The sequence below is a fragment of the Oryx dammah genome, unplaced genomic scaffold (assembly GCF_014754425.2).
Source record: "Oryx dammah isolate SB20612 unplaced genomic scaffold, SCBI_Odam_1.1 HiC_scaffold_27, whole genome shotgun sequence".
Taxonomy (NCBI): Eukaryota; Metazoa; Chordata; class Mammalia; order Artiodactyla; family Bovidae; genus Oryx; species Oryx dammah.
In genome coordinates this window covers 11,582,862-11,605,993 of record NW_024070211.1, presented here as the reverse complement: position 1 = coordinate 11,605,993, position 23,132 = coordinate 11,582,862, and the positions used below count along the sequence as shown (strand labels likewise).

The window sequence follows — 23,132 nt, the reverse complement described above, 5'->3', positions numbered from 1 at the left end:
CCCCTGGCTCCGCGCCACATTCTTGCCTCTGGGGGCGGGCGGGACACGAAGGCCGGGCAGCCCCCTTTGGGCCCGTCCGCGCGGGGCGCTGCGGATTTCCGAACCCGCCTCCTGATTTGAGACGAGCACCGTCTCCCCACTCCCGCTAGGCAGCATCTTCTTCGGGAAGGCTAGGGAGGCCGGCGACGCTGCATCCGATTCCCTCGGCTCTGAGAATCCGGTTCTTCTCTATTTACCCTCCCCGCCAACATGATTGGAGCAGGGCATGGCCACCGACTCCAGTATCCTGCCTGCAGAATCTCAAGGATAGAGAAGCCTGGCGGGCTAGAGTCCATGGGGGTCCCAAAGAGTCAGACACGGCTTAGCAACTAAACAGCAAAGTGATTCCTCTTCCGAGCGCTCGGAGGCGTACCCCGGGCTGTGCCCCTCTAGTGTGCCCCGCCCTTGACGCCGGATTTTCACCCCTCGGCATCTTGTGAAGCAGAGACCATCACACCCATTTTACAGGTGAAGACTGTGAGGTTCAGATGCAGGAAGGTTCAGATAGTAAGGTCGAGCGGAGCGGGAACTCTGGCCGCCTCCTCGGGAAGCTCCCCGGACGGCGCTTGGCACCTGTGGGCTCTCAGTCGCCCGAGGGTCCTCTCCGGGGCGCCTGGAAGGGACGGACTGTGCGAGGCGGGGGAGGGCGTGCGGCTTCAGTCCTGGGTCTGCTCGCTCCGGCTGCGGGGCGAGGCAGGGGTCTCAGTCTTCCCACGTAGGGAGGGCACCGCACCCTCCCAGGCCTTCTGAAAGACGTCAGCCGGGGCCTTGGGGCCCTCGGATCCTCCGAGTCACCGAGCGCGCACACAGCTCTTACCTTCGAGCCTCGACCTTGAGACTCGCTGCCTCCTTCCAGCCGTGGGGCCGGGCCGGACACTGGCTGGACACCGGCCGAACTGGCCCGGGGGCTCCCGGTGGGCGGGGCGGGGGCGGGGCCGGACCGGGGCGGGACCGGGCCAGGGGGCGGGGCCGGGCGCCAAGAGTCCACGGAGACCGCGGCCGGGCTGGAGCCCAGGCGTGCGGACTCGGACCCGGACCCACTCCGGCGCTGAGCGCCAGGTGAGCGAAACTAGGGGCCTGGTGGGGTTCACCTCTCCACTTTCCCCAACTTTTTGTTTGGTCGCTCCCTCCAGAAAGGCCCTGGGGGTGAGGAGGAGCGGGAGCGGGGTTCCCTTTTTTCCCGCGGCAGGAGTGTGGACGCGCGCGGAGGCGGGACCCGGGAGTGTTAGGAATCCGGCCCCCAGCAACTTCCTGAGACCAGAGATCTTCGGACTGTGGCTCCAAGTTGCTGCCTCTCCCGGGGTCCCCAGCGTCGACTCACGCCCTCCAAAATCTCAGTGTCTGCGCTTGTCCCCATCCCTCTCTCGGCAGGCCTCCGTTTCCTTCCCTACCCGCCAGGACCCGCGGGTGGCTCGAGAGTTGGGACGAGGGCGCCAGCTCTGGGCTGGGGCGGGGGCGGTCATTTCTCCAGTTTGGGGCTGGGGAAAGAGCTCCATCCTCAGAGACCAGGCGGGGAACGGGCCTCCCCTCCTCCCAGGACGCTCCCAGGGCTGTGCCGAGAAGTGCCCGGCGTTGGGTCCTGTGTGGACCCCGCGTCCTGCGTGGCGTGCGCTGCGTGACCCCAGCAGACCCGTCCGCCTCTCCGGGCCACAGTTTCCCTCTGTGAACCCCAGGCCTTGGACGCGGAAGACGCCGGGCTCCATGCTAGGGCCTGGGCCTTCAGCGCTCCTGTCGGAGGCAGGGATGGGATGTCCTGCTTTGAGCTTTGGGGTGCCGATCGGGAGAGAGAAGGGTAACAAGGCCTCCTTCCTGGCGCCTCGGCTACGGGTTCCAGAGGTGCAGCTGTTGGGAAACCAGACTGGGGCAGTCAGGACGCACCACTGGACAGCGAGGTCCTAACCCTCCTCTCCTGCGGGACCGGGGCGCCTGGGCCGGGGCACCGTTTCCTCCCACACCCTGTCTTTCGTGGGGGCTACATCACACGTATCCCGGCTACTCCCGCCTGGCCCGGATTCAGTCCCTCAGGCCGCAGGCCGGGCCGCACCAGCAGCTGGGAAGGGCTTACACCGGGCGGCCCAGACCCTGGGGTGCAAGGGCGGTGCTGCTCTGGCCGGGAAGCGGCCACTAAGGCCTCGGGCTGAGGAGGCCGGAAAGGAGGCCAGGCGGCGGGAAAGGGGGATGATTCATCCGGAGGAGCCCGAATTGGAAACGCTGCAGCCTGGGCCGACAGGAGAGCCAGGAGAGGAGCTCACCGGCAAGGCCCGGAGCCTGGCACCCACGGCCCCCTGCCTCCTGCCCGGACCGTGGATGGGCGGCTGGAGGAGGGGAAGGGGGCTCTTCTCGGAGTTTAAAAAAATCCTGCGCAAAGTCTGCCGCTGGTTTTGGTCTGAGCGGTCTTCTCGGAGTCTAGCTCAAGTGTGTCTTGCTGCAGCTTCAGTGCTGACTGAGGAGGTCTGGAAGGAGGGGGCGGGCAGGAAGAGGCTGGAGTCCGTGACAAACCCCCCCTCCCTTCCTCTGCTGAGGTACGTGTAGCGCAGTAGGGGGAAGGGGGTCCGCGAGCGACCCCGGCGGACCCGGGCGGCCAAGTGCCCCCTCCCTCCTTTTCTATATGGTGCAGCCACGTGCGGGGGTGAGCTCGATCGCGGGCGGGACTTACCCTGCAGACGCCGCTGCCGGGGGCCCCACGCCTCCCCGAGCCCGGGACCCGCAAGCTGGCCAAGAGGGCGCCGGCGGCCGGAGCCCCGCAGCCGAAGATGCGCCAAGGAGCAGCCCGCGCCCCCCTCCCTCGTCTCCGCCCGCGGGCCCGGCCAACTCCGGCTTCTGCCGCGCGTCCCTGGCTCGGAGCTCCGCTGCGGAAAACCCGAGCAGGGGCGGCTCCCCGCCTCACAGCCCGGGAAAATCCGGGGGTGGCCGCCAGGGATCTCCAAGCGTCCTGGGCGAGGCGGCCCCATCTTCCCTCCCGGATTGGGGCCCCCGACCTGGCGCTCCGACCGTAGGCCCGTCGGTTCAGTCCCTGCCTCCCCACTTCTCTCCGCAGGGCGCCCAGACGACGGCGAGATGACGGCCGGGAGCCCTGGAGACTGCGGGGAGGTACGGAGGAGCCCCGAGGGCCGCGTCTCGCGCCTGGGCCGCCGCCTGGGCCGCCGCCGGCGCGCGCGCTCCCCTCCTGAGCCCTTGCGGGTGCGGGCGCGGCTGCGGCTGCGCTCGCCGTCGGGGGCGTTCGCGGCGCTGGGGGCGCTCGTGGTCCTGGTGGGCATGGGCATCGCGGTGGCCGGCTACTGGCCGCACCGCGCCGGAGTCCCGGGACCCCGGGCCGCGAACGCCAGCGCGCCTCCCCTGAGCGAGCTGCGGCGCGAGGGTCGCGGCGCCGGCCGAGCTCACGGCCCGCACGAGCGGCTGAGACTCCTTGGGCCGGTGGTCATGGGCGTCGGCCTGTTCGTGTTCATCTGCGCCAACACGCTGCTCTACGAGAACCGCGACCTGGAGACGCGACGGCTTCGCCAGGGGGTGCTGCGGGCTCAGGCGCTGCGGCCCCCGGACGGCCCAGGGTGGGACTGCGCGCTCCTCCCCAGCCCTGGCCCCAGGACTCCCAGAGCCGTAGGCTGCGTGGAACCAGAAAGCTGGGACCTGTCCCCGCGTCGGGGTACCTCACCCGTCCCGTCAGTGCGGAGTCTGCGTTCAGAGCCAGCTAATCCTCGCTTGGGGTTACCTGCCCTGCTTAACAGCTACCCGCTGAAGGGCTCAGGGCTGCATCCACCTTGGGGTCCGCGGCCCCAGGCCGGCCATGTGATCATCACCGTGCAGCCCTCTGGCTCCTCCATCGAACATTCCAAGTCTTTGGATCTGGGCCTCGGAGAGCTCCTGCTGGGGGCCCCAGCGGCTCGGGACTGTGCTCACCGAAGCTGGCCACGGCTGGACCGCCTCAGTCTGGGGGGTTATGCCAAGTTGGGAGCGGGAGGGGACTTGGGGGCCCGGGTCTGAGGAGGAGGGGCACAGCCTGCTGTGAGGCTGCAGCGTGGACCGTGGCACAGCCCTAGGAATCTAGTAGAGGTTTCAGTCACATCCCAACGTGGGGGATGGATGCTCCAGCCCCAACAGCTGCCAAGGCCTCCTGACTTGCATGTCGGCAAAGAAATGCCAACTGCACAAGGGTTCAAAAAGCTAGAGAGGATGTGTTTTAATGTGGACTCTGGAGACCATCATGACTCAGCCTCAGGAATTCCTTCAGCCTCCAAAAGTGGCCTTAGCCCTGGACAGATATCTGATGGGGCTGGAGGTCCAGGGGATGCATCTGGTGGGTGTCTTGGCAGACCCCAAGTGGTGGGTGAGGATCCTCAGACCTTGAAGGTAGGTTGTGGTGTTACAGGCTGGGACAGGCTCCCTTCAAGGTGGCACTGGTGCTGGGGTTTGGGCCTCTGGGAAGATGGGCAACGCTGTAGAGTTGAGACCTTCCACTGCCATCTGAGACTGAGCCTTTAACTCCCACCACCTAAACCTCTTTCTCCCTCAGCCATGCTGGGTACATCCCGGTAAGGGCTACTGCCAATGCCTCCGTGCTAGGGTCTGGCCCCTCCCCAAACAGGTCTGAGAAGCCCCCTTCTCCCCTTTGTCCTGTGGCCCATGCCGTGAAATCTTCCTCCAGGTGGCAAAAAGCATTTGCCAGTTCTCAGAAATCCTTTTATATGTTGAAGCACCCTTTTGGTCAGTGTGGATAGCCTTAGAAAATGGCTTGGATTTGGGTTTCCCTGACCCATGTAGGGGAAGAGAACTTTAAAAGTTGATCAATCTTCACAGAGTCAGGTTTTTGTGTGTTTTTTTTTTTTTGAGTTTATTGAAAAATGCAATACAAGAAGAAGCAAGACCAGACAGTATCTAAACACTACTACCACTTCTCTTACTACAAAAGGCCAAGATGGCAGACCTAAATATTGCCTATTTAATCTAAAGTTGTTGTCAATTTGATTCGGCTGCCATAGCTTCCTATTTTGTCGAGAAATGAAAACAACTACTTGATATGATTCATAATTTTTTTTTTAATTTACAAAGCTCCTTCATTTTTGTCACCAAAATAAAACATTTGAGAGAGATTTGTAAAACCAGCCAGCCCGGGGACTGAGATACGGGGCAGGTGTTTCCCATGAGCATTCCTTGGTGTTGGTCAGGCCGTAGCTCTGGCTCCATTTCCAAAGGTGGACTGCTGTCTCGCCACCCTTAGCTGCCCTGGAGAACACACGGCAGGGACTGGAGGTGGGCAAAGATTCCCTGACAGTTCCCTGCAGCCAGGCTCTGTGGGCCCTCCGCTGATAAATTCAGGTCCTGCTTTGTGGGGGGGGGTGGGTGACAGAGACCTCACGTGGCTTGGAGGAAATCTTTATTTCTCAAGTGGAATAAAAATCAAGTTGCAGCGAGAGTTGGTACTGTGGTGTGTCTGAGTCACTTTAGGAGAATGGCTGCCAAGTTGTTGACCCCGGAAATGAACTCTTCTTCCCTCTTCACCATTTCCACCTGGACAGTCTGTTTTTCTTCTCACGCACGCACGCACACAATTGCAAGAAGGAAAAAAAAAAAAATTCAAACAACTGCCAAACCCCAAGTTCGGTAACCAGAGAGGGAGGAAGGTGAAAGAGGCTCGGAAGGACACCCCTCATGTTGGCTTGTCCATATCATGGCTTTGCAGTGCCGGCAGGGCATTGGAGATCTTCTGGTCCAGTTTATAGTCAGGGAAGCAGGGAGAAGTGAAGTGAGCTGGTGACAGACCGAGGGGAAGTTCAGGCTCCCGATGAGTGGTCCAGGACTGAGAAAGCAGCCACTCTGAGCGGGCATCATGGGATATAGGGGCATCAGATTCCTGACACACGTGCCCTGCCCTCTTCCTTTGCCCGTCTCCAGTCCACAGGGGTCAGCTCTGGGCTCCTGAAGCTCTTCCAAGCAACAGAGCTGGCCACTGGCAAGCGAGCTCATCTGGCACACCTGCTTGATGTGAGCTGGATTTCCAACCTCGCCACCACTCCGGGCCACAAAGCCCTTGGCTCGGGCACCGCCCAGAAAGCCCCGTCGCTCCAGACCTATGCTCCCAGGTTGTAAGTCTGTTCCTGAGACAGGGTGCTCTCCTTCCCCCACGGCCAGTGACACATCCTACCTGAGCTCCTCCCTGTCCCTGCCCAGAGAGAGAGCTACCTATGGGTTAGTAACAGTCTCAAGGAAGGACTCAGAGAAAAACGCACACATGTGAGATCAGTTCAAACCAACTGCGTCTGTCGAGACAAAGTTCAGCCAGTGCACTCCAGGAGTGCTGCTGGTTCCCACTGCAGGGAGCAGAGGCTTGTAGCTGCCTCTGTTCCCCGCCCTGGAGCCCCCAGTGACGGCTGGGTGTGACCCACTGTCCACCTCAGGGAGCTGACCTTCTGTCCTAGACTTAGGATTCTAAGACCATGTAGGCAGATCTGTCTGCGGGAAGCGAGCTGGAAGATTAGAGAAGGCCTGCTGAATAAAAATCCCCCCCCCCCCCAATCTTTACCAGGAATAGTGGAACTGGGGACATCAGTTCCTTATTTTCAAACACAAACAAAAAAGAAACCTTAAACCCACCACAAAAATCAAGTCACACAACCGGACAGACCTCAGATGGCAAGTGGGAATGAGCGGAGCTGGTGTTTGTGCCCCTTTGTCAAGGAGGGTTTTGTGGGGAGGGAGGCCCGTGAAAGCCATTCCCCTGCTCCAGAAAGGATAATCTGCAAGCAGGTGCTGATGGTGAGGAGTAAGGTCATGGACCACAATCGCCTACTGGGTTACACTCCTTGTCACCTGAGGATTAGAGAGAGGCCCAGGGATGGTCTCCTGGAAATACGTGCGAGCAGATCTGGCTGAGGCAAAACCCCACCACGCCCCCACGTCAAGTGCACGTTCCCAGAACCAGAAAACCTTGGGAAAAAAATCTCATCAGCTTGCTTTGTCCACATCACCAGTAAAAATGTGCCGTCAGTGCTTCTGGCCCACAGTGCCCATTTTTCCGTGAGTTCTGGTCTCCTGAGATGGGAGGTGGCGGGGGAGTTCTTAGCTGAGCCACTGCTTCTGATGAGGTAAGAGGGGAGGGAGGGCGGGAAGGTGAAGGCCACGGATACGGTCAAACATTCACAGCATCAGATATGTCTGAAGCAACGTCTTATGTCTTTGATCCAAAGGGAAAGAGCGGAGGAGGGGAAGGGAAGCAACACTGTGCTCTGGGCGGAGTCTCCGCCTCAGCAAAGGGGCGGGGCCACTCGCTTAGGGCCCGTGCCTTAGGGCAGCCGCCCTGCCTGACATTCTGGTAAAGGGACATCACTGGCTCTGAGGAAGGGCTGGTTCATGAAGTTTCTGCAGTCGTCTACAGACTGTAGACTAGGGGAGGATCGGGGGGGCCCCATTAAGCTGGCTCTGTCCCCCCAACACAGCTGACAGTGTCACAGGAGGTTTCCAGAATGCTATGGACCCTGTCAGTCTAAGGGGGGAGAGGCTGGTCTGAAGGGGTTCCAAACCACCCCAGTTAAAAAAAGAAAAAAGCTCTTTAAAAACAGTCCATAGAGTGAAAAGTTGCACAATTTCTGGTATCACAATATAGAAAAAGGTATTCAAAAGGATCAATGATGTCTAGAAGACTTTCTTGGTATAAACTCCAAATAGAAAAAGAAATTGATTTTCTGGTGGTTTAGAATCAATCATCTTAAAAGTGAAGTCTAACTATTGCTGGTTAGCTTCTTTATCATTCTGCTGGTTTTTCTCTGGGATGGCAGACGGGCAGGGGGTTGGAGGTTGGGGGGAGAGGGTGGGAGAATTCCTAGAGGAAAGAAAGAAGCAAAGTTTTAAAATCTTGCAAAGGAGACCTCCCCGTCCCCCTGCCAAGTTCTTGAGGCCACAGGTGACAATCAGGGCCTGAGTGGGTTTTACAGGGCCCTGTCCTACCTGGTGACTGATGGCTTCTTCAAATTATTTGTAAACTACTTTTAGGCATGGATTTATCTGGAACCCTGGCTCCCCAAAAGTCAGCTACCCTGCTTCCAACTCTCTAGTCTGGCCCCAGGGCTTCAGCCATCTCTCTCCTACCCCCAAAAAAGCCTCCTTTCAGGACAACTAGTCCTGCTTTTCTTGGTTTTGTTCTCTTCCTCTGACCTCCCAGGTCTAGACTCAGAGAGCCCTGTGACAGCAAGAGAACACAGTAGCAGGGAGAAAGGGAGGTGGGGAAGCAAGAGGGTGAGGGATGATTCAAGAGGTGGGTGGGGTTTACATCCATGTGTGGGGAATCTCTTCCAACCCAGGACTGCTGGGGCAGGAGGACACCTAGCTGCTTTAGTTGGGCACCAGGGACTTAACAACCTCCCACACCCTCCTCCTCGGCCTTCCTCCGCCTTCAGTTGATCAAGTGCCGGTGTGGAACCCCCTTGAGGGATAGGTCCGCCCCCCAAGCACAGCCCCTACCTGAGCTCACTCCTCAGAGATTTCGGTTTCCTGATGGACGACCACCTTGGTCACTGACATATCTGGATGCTGCTCCTTTGCCTCCTTGATGGCCTGTACCAGGACCTGAGGAAGACAGAAACAATGCCCATCAGACAGAAAGCAGCCTGGCTAGTGACGAAGGAAAGGGTCATGGGACCCCACTTCTCTGGCAAGTTCAACCTTGCTGTCTGTGGAACCTGGGCCGAGGGTAGACTGAGCCACACTGATGATGGCTGAACCCATCCCATGCTACTTAGGGAGGGTGCTGGACTAAAACACAGACATGGGGAAAGCTAAGAGCTTGTCTTCAGGAAGTCAGGGAGGACTTCAGAGGTGACAGCCTGGGTGGGTCTGGGAGGATTCACTCAAGACAGGGCGTCTAAAGAACAAAGCAAAATCTGTGCTCAGCACAGGGTAACCAGGAAGCTCAGGACAGGAGAAGATAATGAAGCATGACACAAGTAGGAAGAGATGTCTTTGGCTGAAGTAGAGAAAAGAAAGGAAGGAAGAGTGGGAGGGTGTGTGACATGCCATTACTTACTATTATTTCTTGATCTTCACAACAACTCAATGAATCAAGGTAGTATCCTTAATTCCATTTTATAGAACCAAGGTTCGATGGTTAAAATGCTTAATGTTTCAGAGCTAGTAAGTAATACAAAGGGAATTTTCACTTAAGTCTATCAGACTTTCCCCTTTACCAGACTGTTTTCCAGTTTCAGCAGGAGGTGGAAGGGCATGATGACCCTATTTTAGTATCTGGAGGAGTTCTGATCATTTTAGGAAAGCAAAAGGAGCAGATGAAAAGTTAAAGAAGAGTAATGACACCACTGGGCTTCCCTGGAGGCTCAGCGGTAGAGAATCCGCCTGTGATGCAGAAGACACAAGAGACCCAGGTTCAGTCCCTAAGTCAGGAAGATCCCTGGAGGAGGGCATGGCAACCCATTCCAATATTCTTGCCTGGAGAATCCCATGGACAGAGGAGCCTGGGCTACAGTCCACAGGGTCGCAGAGAGTCAGACACGACAGAAGTGACCGAGCACGCACGCACGCACAATGACACCGCTACTCCCCTTGGGCTGCAAGTCTCTGAGCCTCAAGCTCAGAGCACCCCAAGGTGGAAGAGCCCAATACAGCCTTTGGGGGACGGCAGTATGGGATTCTCAGAGACAGCCTGCACCCCACCCCACCCCCCACCAGAAAGGGCTTGAGCTAGATTTGACTGGCTGATTGTTGAATCTGGCTCTTAAGACTACCCCTAGGAGGGATGGGAAGAAGGGAAATCCCTCTTTTGGTCTCCTGATTCCATGAAAGCCATTCCTGGAACTGCTACCCCTACAGAACCCTGCTCATCCCCCCTCATCCTGTTTGCTCAACCAAGGCCCCGCCCACGCCCTCTCTCTGGTTCCTCTGGTCTACACCTGCTCTCTCTGACAGCCTGCATCTTCTTCAAGAGCCCCCTCCCCATCCAGAGCCCGCCGTGTCATATTCCTTCCACGTGTCCCCGTGTCTCAGGGACTGGAGGACAACCAAGCACCGCTCTGAGCTAGCAAGTTGTGCACGTCCCTTTGTCACAATAACCTGAAAGAAACCTATGATTATTTTTGTTTTACAGATGGCAAACTACAGCAGAGAAGTCAAATAACTCGCTCAAGGACATATAACCAGCAAGTTACAGAGTCAGGGTTCAAGCCGGGTCTGTCTCACAGCAAAGCCAAAGCTCCTTCCCAGGCCGTCTAGCACAGACTAAGTACGTGGCAGGGGCTCGGAACACATCAGGCCGCGTGGGTGGATGCGGGCTGGTAACGCGGCAGGATCCCCTAAGCTGGGGCAAACAGGCTGCCAGGGCTCCCACCTGGGCTTCTGCAGCCTCGCTGCTGGGACCCTCAGTCCAGCGTTCTTAGCTGTAAGTCTCAACCCTGCTACCAAGGGAACGGCCAGCATTGCAGCTCAGTTTTTTGGTTTTTTTTTTTTTAAGGCACTCAGCATATCAGCATAAAGGCCACAGAACTATGGCTCCAGGCTCCTGTCAATGATTCCAGAAGCATTTGCATGCAGTCTCTTCCACCCCCTCTTCTCTGCAGCTTTACTGTTCTAACTTCAGCTCCCAGAAAATTGGGAACATTAATCCTGACCTTATTACTTGCTAATTGCTTCAAGCACACAATTAGCACCTAATTAACATAAAAGCATAGAATTTTAGCACTCACAAGGCCCCAGAAATGATCTAGATCAACCTATTCTCTTTTAGGAGATGAAACAAACAACCGAAAAAAAAAAAAAAAAACCCAGAGGTAAAGTGATTTGCCCAAGGTCACACAACAAGTTCGTGATAGGCCTGGGAAGAAAGCAGGTTCCAAGTCTCCTGAGTCCCAGCCTCTCACATGGTGTCCCCGCTGGCTGGCCCCTCCCAGTGCAGAGACCACAGGCTGGTCTGATTGCCTCTACTGCCTCCAGCACAGGTTACAGGATCCCCCCTGAACAGCGGCAGTGGCTCCATTTGCTTGGAGTCCACTGCGTGCCACACGATGTACATGTGTATCTCACTTGATTCTCATAACATCCTTGAAGGAAGATCTAGCTTATAGATGAGGAAACAGAGGCTGACAGAGTTAGAGCTAAAATCTGGTAAGAACTAGGATCCGAGCTCAAGTCTTTTTGAGTCTACAGCCCATGTTCCTTTCATTCCACTTCGCTGCTTCCTCAATCTGTGGCTCCCCCTCCCCACCCCCCGCAGGTTTCCTGATCTGATTCCCTTTGTCCTCCTTCTTAATTGAGAGCTGGAGAAGCTGAGGGGGCTCTTTGGAGATAAAGCTGTTGTCTTGTGCAAGCCAACTCTGGTATCCATCGGTCAACCCACTGGGAAACCTTCCCACATTCAGAATCTCCTTGGCATCCCCACCTGATCATGGTCAATATCCGCATCTCCTGTGATCACAATTCTCTTTTCAATCCGGGTCTCTGAAATCCCACCTTTTACAGTCTGAAACCAAAGAGAAAAGTTATCATGTAAGAAAGAAATAAAGAAAGGAAGGGAGGAAAGAAGGAAGGGAGGAAGGAAGGAAGAAAAGAAAAACCCAAACAGCAAAACAAATAACAGCAAGCAATCAGTCTGAAAACTATATTCCAAATTTTAATCTGCTGTGGGGTACTGCATAGAATAGCATTCTCACACACTTGTTCACAATTCGGACTGGATCTGCTAAAATGAGCACACCTCTGTTCCTCTGTATTGCTAAAAATTCTTAATAAGCTAAACATAATTCTCTGCAAAAACAAAACAGGTGTTTCTTTTTGCTCTTTTCCTGTATATTTTGATTATTTTCAAGAGGAAAAAAAATCAGAAGATTATAAACAAAAATGTCATGCAGCTTGAAACTAAGCTCTTTGTTTTAAAACAGTTTCCTATGACTAACGTCAAATGATCCTCAAATAATGCCCCCTATTTGACATCTGAGGAAACCAAGGTCTAGATACATGAAGTAACTGGCTTCCAGTCATCTGTGTGTTGATGAAGGAGTTTGGTCAGGAATCTAGATTTACTTACAAGAACATGCTTTTTCCTCTAGTGCCACTGCAAACATGGATTATCTCTGGTTTTCTGGGAATACTTCCAATTTTAGATACTTTGTCCCTCTTGCCCCCATAAACAATATTCTAATGATTCCAATATTTCAGCATCTGAACTATAGTTTCCATGGCCTCGATCCTCTACATGGCATAAAAATTCTTTGTGAGACCTTCTTTGTGAAACCCCAAGTTCTGATTTTTGGCTTAGAAAATACGGTTGCTTAATAATTCCAACAAAACTTGCCTTTAAACTGACCTCCCCAGCCAGACAGAGGACGCACTGACCAGGGAGACAGAGGAATGTGTAAAGAGAAAACCATGTGACTCTGAGACCTCTAAGGAGGTAGAGATGCTCAGGGTCTCCCTGGCTTTATTACTGGAGAAAAAGCAGCAGGGCCTTTCGACCTGAACATGGGGAATGGGGAATAACTTGCCTCAGTAAGGATAAAGCTGAAAATCCTTGTTTAGGGACTGGGGTTCTTGCAGAGAGGCTGCAAGCCTGGCATGCCACTCGATTTCATAAGGAACTTCTAGCTGTCTGTTACCTTGGTAATTTGAGTTGTGGTGGTACTGCTGGTGGTCTCGGATGTGATGGTCTGAGCTGTCAGCAAAACTCCTGGGTCCAAGTCGCCGTTGCTGTCATCCGTCTGCAGAAGGAGACACAACGGGTCAGCGTGCCTCTCAGAAAGCCTTGGGGGCAGATGCTGGAGATGCAGCTTTGCTCTGCAGCTGTACATCCTAAAGCAAACCCCCAATTCCCTTCCAGTGATCTCTTACTTAATAAATAAAAATAATCTCCTGGGAACAAAGCTCCTCCCAAAAAAGCTAGACGAGTCCAGTTTCGTCAGCACTGGGTCAGGGATAGAAGTGGATCAGAGACTAGAGGAGGCTGTGTGACCACAGATTCAAAACCAGTGGCAGTAACCATGCATAAGTACAGAGCATGTGACAGCTCACAAGTGACTTTCAAAATGACTTTTGCCTTTTTTGATGCTTACATGAGTCCTATCAATATGAGTAGAAAAGGCAGAAACTTATCAGCACTCCCAGATAAGACATGTGTGTGCGCGCTTCAGTTGTGTTCAACTCTTTGCAACCCTATGGACTGGAGCCCACCAGGCTCCTCTGTCCCTGGGATTCTCTAGGCAAGATTTGGGGTTGGTTGCCATGCCCTCCTCTAGGGGATCTTCCCGACCCAGGAATCTAACCCACATCTCTTACATCTCCTGCACTGGCAAGTGGGTTTTTTTTTTTTTTTTTTACCACTAGAGGTAAGACTCAGGCTCAGAAAAAGTGAATGGTTTGCCCAGGGATTCAAAACCAATCCTCTCTACAAATCTAGAGCTCTTTACACACCACCCAAGGCAAGAAGGAAAGGTACAAACTCTTGGTTGCTAAAGCAAGGCTAGATGCTGAGTCATATGCTAGAACTTTCCAGAAAGAACCAGGAAAGTTCCCTGCTGGGGTATAAGGAATCTCGGGCTATCTTCTTTGAAGATCAATATGGAAGCCTGGAGCACGTGAGATATGTTCTTCCAAGGCTAAGTCGGGGGAAATACATAGAATATCTCAATGACAATTATTGAGACCAAAACTATCATTGAAATGGGTCCTCCTCATTACAGGAGGAGTTTAAAAGTATTTCAAATGCTGGGCTACACAACTAATCAACACAGAGAACAAGGGCTGGGGCTACTTCTTGTTTCTCTGGAGCTCACTCTACTAGGACCAAGATAAATATATAATGATCAGGCTGAGAAACGACATCAGCAAAAAAGGAAGAGAAATGTTTGGCAGGAGCCAGACTCGGCCTGATGAACAGTTATCAGCAAGCATTTGGGCCAGTAGCAGACACAGAGCTGCTGACAATCCCCGACCAAGATGAAAAGAAACGAGGGGAGGAGGATGGAGGCTACCTACAGCTACAAGCTTTTCAGACAGGCGTGGTCGGAACTGCCTGACACTGTCATCATACACTGACTCAGCGGGGGATTTAGAGAACTGCAACTGTTTTCATAAAGTATCCTGCAGCAAGCAAAGTGTTGGTTACTCTCTTTCTCTGCCTCTTTACAGAAGTCATTTGTGTTATAAGCAGAGGCCTCCAACCCTTGTGAGTAAGGACCACATTTCATTGAACCAAAAATCTGAGGCATTGGGGGGAGGGCAGGAGGAGGAGAAGGGCATTAGGGAAGAGTCCCTGGCTGGGTTCCCTTCCAGGTAGGAATCTGGACAAAACAGAGGGCACTTGATGGTGTCACCTAAGTCTTTCACTCGTGCCAGCCACCCTCATACCAGGCATGTTACTGACTAGTTCACGAACACCTTCTTCAGCCCAGACCTACTGATCTACCTTAGATTCAACTAATACCTTAGACTCAACTGATATTTATTGCACTCATGCTATATGCCAAGCATATAATGCAACTGTTACCTCAATCACACCTATCGATATCTGAAGTAGATTCTATTATTATACTATATAGAAAGTTAACTTTCTATAACTTAACTATATAGAAAGTTAAGAAAACTGAGGTCCAGAGAAGTTAAATAAACTGTCAAGGTTCTATGCTAGTAAGTGTTTCAACTAGGACTGAGGGCAAAGACATCTTGTCTGAAGATTGGGGTTCGGGTCCCAGCTCAGACAGTGGCTGGCTATGGGATCTTGGTAAGTCACTCTGACTTTTCTGAGTTTTAGTTTTTCTCACTTTTACAACAGGAAATCTTGTGCTCTGCTTCCACTGTAGCTGTGAAGATCAAAAGAGATTTGAAAAATAAAAGTACGTTGTAAGTTGTTAAGAATTTGTGTCCCAACATACACACAATGGACTATTACTCAACCATAAGAAAGAATGAAATAATTTTGCCGTTTGCAGCAACACGGATGAACCTAGAGATGATCATACTAAGTGAAGTCAGAAGAAGAAATATTACATGATATCGCTTATATGCAGGATCTTAAGAAAAGATACAAATGAACTTATTTGTATAACAGAAAAAAATAACAGACACAGCAAAAGCAAGCTTATGATTACCAAAGAGGAAAGGGTGTGTAGCAGGGAGGGATACATTAGGAGTCTGGGATTAAAATACAAGCTATTATATATAGAATAGATAACCAACAAGGACTTACTGTTGGTTATCTATAACCAACAGGGAACTATATTCAATATTTTATAATAACCAATAATGGAATAGAACCTAAAGAATGCATGTGTGTATATATATATACACACACATACACATATATATATACATATATATATAACTGAATCACTTTGCTGTGTACCTGAAACAAAACACTGTAAATCAACTATATTTCAATATTTTTTAATTTTAAATTTATTTATTTCAATTAATTTATTTTTTAATTGAAAGCTACTTGCTTTACAGAATTGTGTTGGTTTCTGCCAAACATCAACATGAATCAGCCATAGGTCAATAACATTTTTAATTCAAAAAAAAAAAAAAAGAATTTGTGTGCCAGGAGGGCTAAATCTTCTTGAAGAGCTCCTCCTCTACTAAACCTGAGAATCTATTATCATCCACCTCCACCCACCCCCTTATTCCTCCTTTTCTGTCTTGAGAAGGTAGAAGAGGGAGGAGACACTGTTATGATTTCTGACTTACACTCTTCCCACATGGGACCTCTTTTCTTGCCAGTGTTTCCTAAAAAGGGTACTGTGGCTTTCACAGTTGCTTATAAAGTTAACCATTCCCATATCCTATGACACAGCAGTTCCCCTCTTAGGTGTTTACCCAAGATAAATGAAAATATGTGTCCACAGAAAGACTTGCACGTGAATGTTTAAAGCAGCTTTATTTATATTTCCCCCAAACTGGAATCAACTCAACTGTCCATCAAGAAATGAGAGGATAAACAAATTGTGGTGTATTTGTACAATGGAATACTACTCAACGATACAAAAGAGTGGACTATGGATTCATATAACATGGATGACTCTGAAAAACATCTTTAGACAGAAAAGGCTATGACTGTATACTTCCATTTATATGAAGTTCAAGAATAGGCAAAGACTGGAAAAGGCTATGAAGAAGTTTTCAGGGGTCATGGAAATGTTCTGTGTCCCCAAAATGTCTTGGTTACACAGAGAGACACATGTATCAAAACCAATCAAACCGAACTCTTATCACCTGTGCATATCACTGTATGTAAATTTACCTCAAATATGCATACATATGTATACATGCAAAAAATAAAAAACCCTATTCTGGCTCCCCACCTCCTCTCACCATATCCCAAAGTGTAGGAATTATGGACCAACTGAAATAAGGTTCCCAGGTTTACTTGTCTGGCAAGATAATAAAAAGAGGAGCAGAAATAATTATAGTAAATAGTAACAATAGCAAATAATTATCTAGTGCTTATCATGTGCCAGTCACTTTTTTCTACATATTACTTATACCATACTGTACTGTGCTTTTTCATTTACCAATTTATCATGTAGATATTCCCATTAGAAGCTTTAAAAAATAACTGTAAAGAATTACCATAATTGGATGTACTATATATAATTTATTTAACCCGTTTCCTATTGAGGGGTATTTGGGTTGTTTCTATGGTAGTGACAACTTAATCTGAAAGGCATATTTTATGTACATTAACTTATTCATTCCTTGCAACAACCCTATGAGATAGAACTATTATTAGCCCCATTTTACAAATGAGGAAACTGAGACACAAAGTGATTTAGTAACTGGACTGGATACTAGTAAGTGATGGAACAGGTTCAAATCCAGTAAATCCAATTTCAAAGTCAACACTTCCCCACCATACCTCACTGTCTAGTCAATAAGAAGTAAGACAAATTACAAGTTTTTCTTAAGCCTGGTTAAAGTGAAATAAAGGTAGATGTATGCAAGTGAAATTCACTCAGTTGTATCCGTCTCTTTGCCACCCTATGAACTAAAGCCTGCCAGGTTCCTCTGGCAATGGAATTCTCCAGGCAAGAATACTGGAGTGGGTAGCCTATCACTCCTCCAGGGGATCTTCCCAACTCACAAATCAAACCAGAGTCTCCTACATTGTAGGCAGATTCTTTACCAGCTGAGCTACTAGGTAGCTGGTAGCTGGTTAAAGTGTCTTAAGCCTGGTTAAAATGAAATAAAGGTAGATGCATAACAATATAACAATAGCTACCATTTTGGAATAGCCACTATGCACCAGGAAAATACTATCTTTATCTCAATAACCTTATAAAGGTATTTCTCAGAAGAGAAAGCTAAGGCTTGGAGATTAAGTGACTTGCTAAAGGTCACAAAGTTAGCAGGTGTTGGAATTAAGATCTAGGTTTCTTGAGGACTTCCCTGGTGGTCCAGTGGCTAAGACTCTGTACTCCCAACATCCCTGGTAGGAAACTAGATCCCGCATGCCACAACCAAAAGTTTGCATGCCACAGCTAAAGATCTCACACGCCAAAATGAAGACCCAGTGCAGCTAAATAAATAAATGACTATATATATATATTTAAAGAAGATCCAGGTTTCTCTCACCCCAGGGCCCACAGGCTTTACCTTGTACATCATGGGGCCTCTGTATTTCCCTTACATGTTAGCATATTTTAAAATGAACTTTTGTATGGGCTACACTCAAACCATACATGGGCTTCTGTGGGCAGAATGGCGCTAACAGTTTTTTAAGTAATTTATTTTGAACCATTAAAATTTTTTTCGATATGCACATGTTACAAAATTTAAAATATTCAAAATGGAGATGAAATGTCAGTGTCCCTCCCACTCCTGACCACAGACTGAAGTCCCAGGCCTCTTCATCCCAGGCCACCCAGTGGTGGGTTTTTGTTTTTGCGTTTTTGAGTACCCACTCAAGAGACAGTATATTCACATATAAGCCTTTATATACATACCTGTACATACAACCCTTTCCCCTCACATAAACAGCATATTATTTATAGCATATTGTACTGCGTTTTCTTCATTTACCAATTTATCACATAGATTATTCCCATCAGAAGCTTTTTTTAATGGTTGTACATAATTACCTTAATTGGATGTACTATAAATTACAAACCTGTTCTCTATTGACAGACGGGTAGTTTCCATGGTAGTGACAGCTTAAAGAGTTCCCTGCCATATGCAGGTGCTTCTTTTCAAAACACTCCTGGCTCACTGTGTGCACAATCTTAAAGGAACGTCCTCTGCCTTCCTCTGCAGTCCCCTCCACTGCCAAGTCCTGTTCATCCATCTCTGTCTCTCCTGACATAGCTCTTTCTTCTCGTTTCCTCAGGCTACACTTCAGTTCTTCGCGAGTATCCCCCTAAACCTGCCAGAAGCCGTATCCCTGTCTCCAGGCAGCCCCTCTTTTAATAGATTCAGCACACAGCTTGAGGAACCATCTTCCAAAACCGCTTAAATGCGGCTACTTTATCACCACTGCCAGAAAACCTGAAGCCATGGAGCAAATCATTATTTATCAAACTCAAATTCCACAGTTTAGACCACAAGAGGGAGAAGGCGGAAGCACACAACGTTAACCGAATGTCTGTGAACACACCAAGCACTGTCCAGACATCATTTCACTTCAGCCCTCCCCAAAACTTGCAGTCGTAGATAGTACTAGCCCCATTTTACAGGCAGGAAACAGAGGCTTAGAGATTAGTGATTTGTTTAAAGTTATCCAGCTAGTACATGGTTGAGCTAGGATATAAATTCCACTTGTCTAATTGCAAAGAATGTGCTTTTAATTGGCAAGTGACAGTGCTTCCCAAAGGTGGATGTCATCACCCAGTTTTTGGTGATGTGAGGATTGACCGAAAGGATTTGTGTGAAACCAGCCAGCCAGAGCTCCACGCGGCCGCCTCCTCCCCATCATGCAGGCTTCAGCTAAAATGTCACCTTTTCAGAGAGGATTTCCTTGACTATTCCAGGCCCAGAATAGCAACTCTTCGTGTTATCGTATATTGTCTGACTCTTGATCCTATTTTAGTTTCTTTAAAGCACTTATCACTGCCTGAAATGTATACATCTGTGTTTTATTGCCTGTCTCTCCAGACTAGAATGTCAGTTCCAGAGAGAAGGGCCTGTGTCCACCCTGTACATTGCTTTGGCTTAATACATAAATGCTCAAACAAATACTTGCTGCAGTAATGAATAAACAGTTCAGTTTATAGACGGGAAAGCTTTTTGCACTTTTGGCTTCTGTGAATGAAAAGGGAAATGACTCAACCTAAGCAAGACGAGTTCATTCAAATTATTAACAAGGAAGGAGAAATTTTACTAAAAGTAGGAAGTAAATAAAATTTGAAGCACTAAATTCTTATATGATTTTAATTGTAGTAAATTGATTATAATTATTTTAGCTCTTACTTACTTACTGAGACTTCCCTGGTGGCTCAGACGGGAAAGTGTCTGTCTACAATGTGGGAGACTTGGGTTCAATCCCTGGGTTGGGAAGATGCCCTGGAGCAGGAACTGGCAACCCATTCCAGTACTCTTGCCTGGAAAATCCCATGGATGGAGGAGCCTGGTAGGCTACAGTCCATGGGGCAGCAAAGAGTTGGACACGACTGAGCGACTTCACTTTCTTTCTTTTACTTACTTACACTTTCAGGTGTGGTGTTCAAGGACCGTCTTAAACAAGTTTCACGACAGAATCATGAGGTAGATACTAAAATGGTGCAGGCGGGCATGGCGAGTGGAGCAGGGCATCAGGGTTCCCAGATGCTCAACTGCTTGTTTAAATTAATATATGGAGAAGCTGGGACCTGAGCTCAAGTTTGTTTGACCCAAAGCCCATGTTCTCAACCATCACACTGGATTGTCTTCCCTAAATGAACTGGGTGGATATAAGCCATCAGATCCCAGATAATTTTGCTTTTAATAAAGTATCTGGGGACATCTTGAGATGAGTAATCTCTTCTGAAAAGGACTGCCCCAGAAAAGCCTAGCATTATTTGCAGCAAGTGATGAGAAACCCTGTGTAGAGAGGTGATATATCATGCTTACTGGATAGTCTCTGGTTCTGAAACACTGAACCATGTCCCACCTGGGCAGCCTCGTACGTGATGGTCTTGGTCTCCGTGTGGACGATAGGGACGTCTTTGGTTGGAATTTCACTTTTCACAGCATTGGCAGTGTCTGAGATGGTGACAGTCTGAGTCTTCACCAGGGGAGGCTGTGAGGCAGTAAAGAAAGAGAGTTACCGGAGTCCTCTGAAGGCTGTGGCTAGCTAATCTGACATTGATCTGATGAAAGTGATCGCTCTGATCAAGCAAAGGGCTAGCTCAACCTCTGCCCAGGACTTGGACACCATTCCAGTGTAGCCCTGCCAAGGTGTCGAATCACCAAGGACATTAACGGCCGGCACTACGGTTCACTTTCGCAGGCTCAATGGGAAGCAGTAGTGTCAGACAGCTACGCGTGGTGATACAAAACACTTCAGACGGACCTTCAGAATTTGAGTATAAAACTATCTGCCAAAGAGCAGTCGCTGCTGCTTGTCCTGGTGACTGTACAGTTAAAATTAAGGAAATCAGCCACATTTCCTCCCCTTAGTACAAGTGGTACATGACATAGCACTGGCTATGGAACACATTACCCTGGAATTCATTAACTTCTTTCAGATCAATGTCAGACATTCACTTTGGAGTTATTGAAAAGAAAACAGTATTGGGAAAAGTGGAGAGAAGAGAATCAGTTTTACCACCACCTGGTGATTTATCTCAGAATTTCCGCAGGGTGAACTTAAGCGAAATATCATCAAAGGTTTCCTGTCCATCAGCTCGCCTTCCCCAAGACTATAAATCACCCTGAAACTAGCATATGATTGTGGTAGAGTTAAGTGGCCATACACCTGAGCATAGGAGATTAGTGCCTACGATCATGGAAGCTCCCGTGAGTGCGGTCCGTGGGAGTGGTGGGATGCACTGCGTGGCTGCAATACATAAGCCATTATTTGGGGCCTGACTCCTCATTTAAAAAGTCAGTTACCCCTTTTAATTAATTAAGCGTATTTGCGTTTTGGGGGCAGGGTTTCAGAACACGGAAGGCCCCTCATCACAGAAGTCTCAGCAATTCGCCTCTTTACGAAGCCCGTTCTCAATCAAGGAAAAGAGTTTTGGGGGTGGTGTTAATGACTCTGAATACATTTCTTTGTAGTAATCAAGAACTGCAATTTTATTCTGTGATTTTGGAAAAGAGCCAAGAGGCAACTATCCTCACCACTGCCACCACCAGCTCCTCTGCAGAGTAGATCCCGGCCCTCTCCCAGAGTGAGTCATTAGACCTGCATCACTGAATCAGTTACTACCTGGAAACTTCGAATGACGGTGGGGAATTGGTTACCCACACGAGAGTCAAGCAATGATCCGTTTTGCTTTCCCAGTGGCTCTCCTGGTACAACACGTTGCTCACTACTTTCTGCCTTTTTGTCCCCAAGTTGCAGCTGGGAGGAAGCTGGTGAGACTGAGGCCTGTAAGGCACTGGCCTGTTCCTCCACTCCTATACACTCCCCACCGGGACTGCTCAGCTCTTCCTTGATATCAAGAGAGACAGCTGCCCCCAGCTCCTTCTCCTCTGTCTCCTTGCTGCTTACGGAGAGGGAGCCAAAGTCAAAGTTTTTTGGAGACTCCAGTGAAGCGGTCATTTGGCTCTTACTAGGAATTACTGAACGAGTGAGGCCCTCCCATTCAGAGTCAGGGTTGGTAGATGGCCCCGTGGCCACGGCAGCCACCTCCTCGGTGCGAATGCCATTTATGTTCTACAAATGAATGAACACACACAAGAGCGAGAAGATTAGGAGTAGGTGGGGAACACAGTGAACTCTGAGAATCAACGATGATTTCTAAGAGGCCTCGAAAACGTTAATACTAATATACACCAGGAATCTTAGCTCCTGAAGGTGGTCAAAAGGAAGAATTACTCGCTGTTCACTAAAAATGTCAGCAGCTTAAACAATTCCAACCTCATTTTGGTCATAGTTCTGCAACATGGTTAATCTGAGAAATGATTTCAATGTGCCTCACAGAGGAAGAAACAGTTTGTGTTACTATGGTCTTCTCTGTTAAAACATACTCTTCATACTCAGAGGGGGCACTGTTCCTAAATACCTAACTCATTGCTATGCACAGGACACAGTGCAATTCATGAGTCGATAAAACATAGCTGGATGAGTCTGCTCTGATTGAAAAATGTTCCATACATCTCCAAGCCATATGTATCATCATGCTGGCCCATGATGGAGAAGCTGAAATCTAGACTTTGGTTGGCAGAGATACGGGAGGTGAGTACATCCAGCACAGACAATCCAATCATGGTCAAAGAATTAACTATAACATCAGAAATAGTGAAACAATGCTTTTAAACAGAATAAACGTGACTTATCAGCAGTTGAGAAGTATTTCTCCACAGATGAATGACAATGTCTCCAACTCCTGAGAGAAATCAATCCTGGAAACACAGAGTTCCCTCTTGGGCTAAATGCCTCACATCAAAGGATAAACAGATCTAAAATAAGAACTTTCAAGAGAACATGGAAGAGAAGATAACATCACAGTACGTGGACCTATTCCTAATGTTTAAAGAAAAGTGCTGTGGTTGGAAGCAGAGTAGGAACTCACACTAGCAGGAAAAGAACATGGACCATTTGAGAAATGAACAATCTACCAGAAGCCAAAGGTTAGGAAAACTGGCATGTGCTCACCAGAGAGCTATAAAGAAGCCACGTAGGCCTGAAATTTTGGTAAAATCAATTTACCATATTACATGCCATATAGGAAATTAACAGAAAAACACTCTTTTAAAAAGGTGTTCCTGGAATAAATAACTTATGCTTGGACCAGCCTACACGTTTTAGTATTGAAATCACACTATATGTATTTTATTTTTTAAAAAAAAATCATTAAATTGTAAACCAGTCTACACTGTGATGAATATAAACCAGCGGTCTAGTAAGAGAAGAAAAGATCCAATGCACTTAAGAACTCCAGGCCAACTTTACTTCTAAGAACAGTCTAACTTAAGAGCATCTCAAAGTGGTACAAGTTGAACTGACATTAGGTAGGTCTTTCATTGACTGA

General features: G+C 49.3%; 2 protein-coding genes across 15 annotated transcripts in view; one reads left to right on the top strand and one right to left on the bottom strand.

Annotated features, from left to right (window-relative positions):
- Positions 1 to 1,035: 1,035 nt before the first annotated feature.
- TMEM200B (transmembrane protein 200B) lies at positions 1,036 to 5,449 on the top strand. The gene is made up of 2 exons (XM_040229825.1): positions 1,036 to 1,098; positions 3,077 to 5,449. The coding sequence occupies exon 2, from the start codon at positions 3,097 to 3,099 to the stop codon at positions 4,018 to 4,020; it is 924 nt and encodes a 307-aa protein (XP_040085759.1). The 5' UTR covers positions 1,036 to 1,098; positions 3,077 to 3,096; the 3' UTR covers positions 4,021 to 5,449.
- Positions 4,865 to 23,132, bottom strand: part of EPB41 (erythrocyte membrane protein band 4.1) — a 183,549-nt gene continuing 165,281 nt past the window's right edge. For 8 of the 14 annotated variants that reach the window (XM_040229750.1, XM_040229735.1, XM_040229736.1 and 5 more), the window contains 5 exons: positions 20,102 to 20,230; positions 12,627 to 12,728; positions 11,414 to 11,494; positions 8,491 to 8,595; positions 4,865 to 7,852 (listed from right to left, as the gene is read on the bottom strand). In XM_040229750.1, coding sequence (XP_040085684.1) covers positions 8,497 to 8,595; positions 11,414 to 11,494; positions 12,627 to 12,728; positions 20,102 to 20,230 — 411 coding nt within the window. In that variant the 3' untranslated portion in view covers positions 4,865 to 7,852; positions 8,491 to 8,496. Of the gene's footprint in view, positions 7,853 to 8,490; positions 8,596 to 11,413; positions 11,495 to 12,626; positions 12,729 to 20,101; positions 20,231 to 21,364; positions 21,815 to 23,132 lie in introns of all 14 variants that reach the window. The other 6 variants (XM_040229739.1, XM_040229743.1, XM_040229731.1 and 3 more) reach the window with 1 other exon arrangement.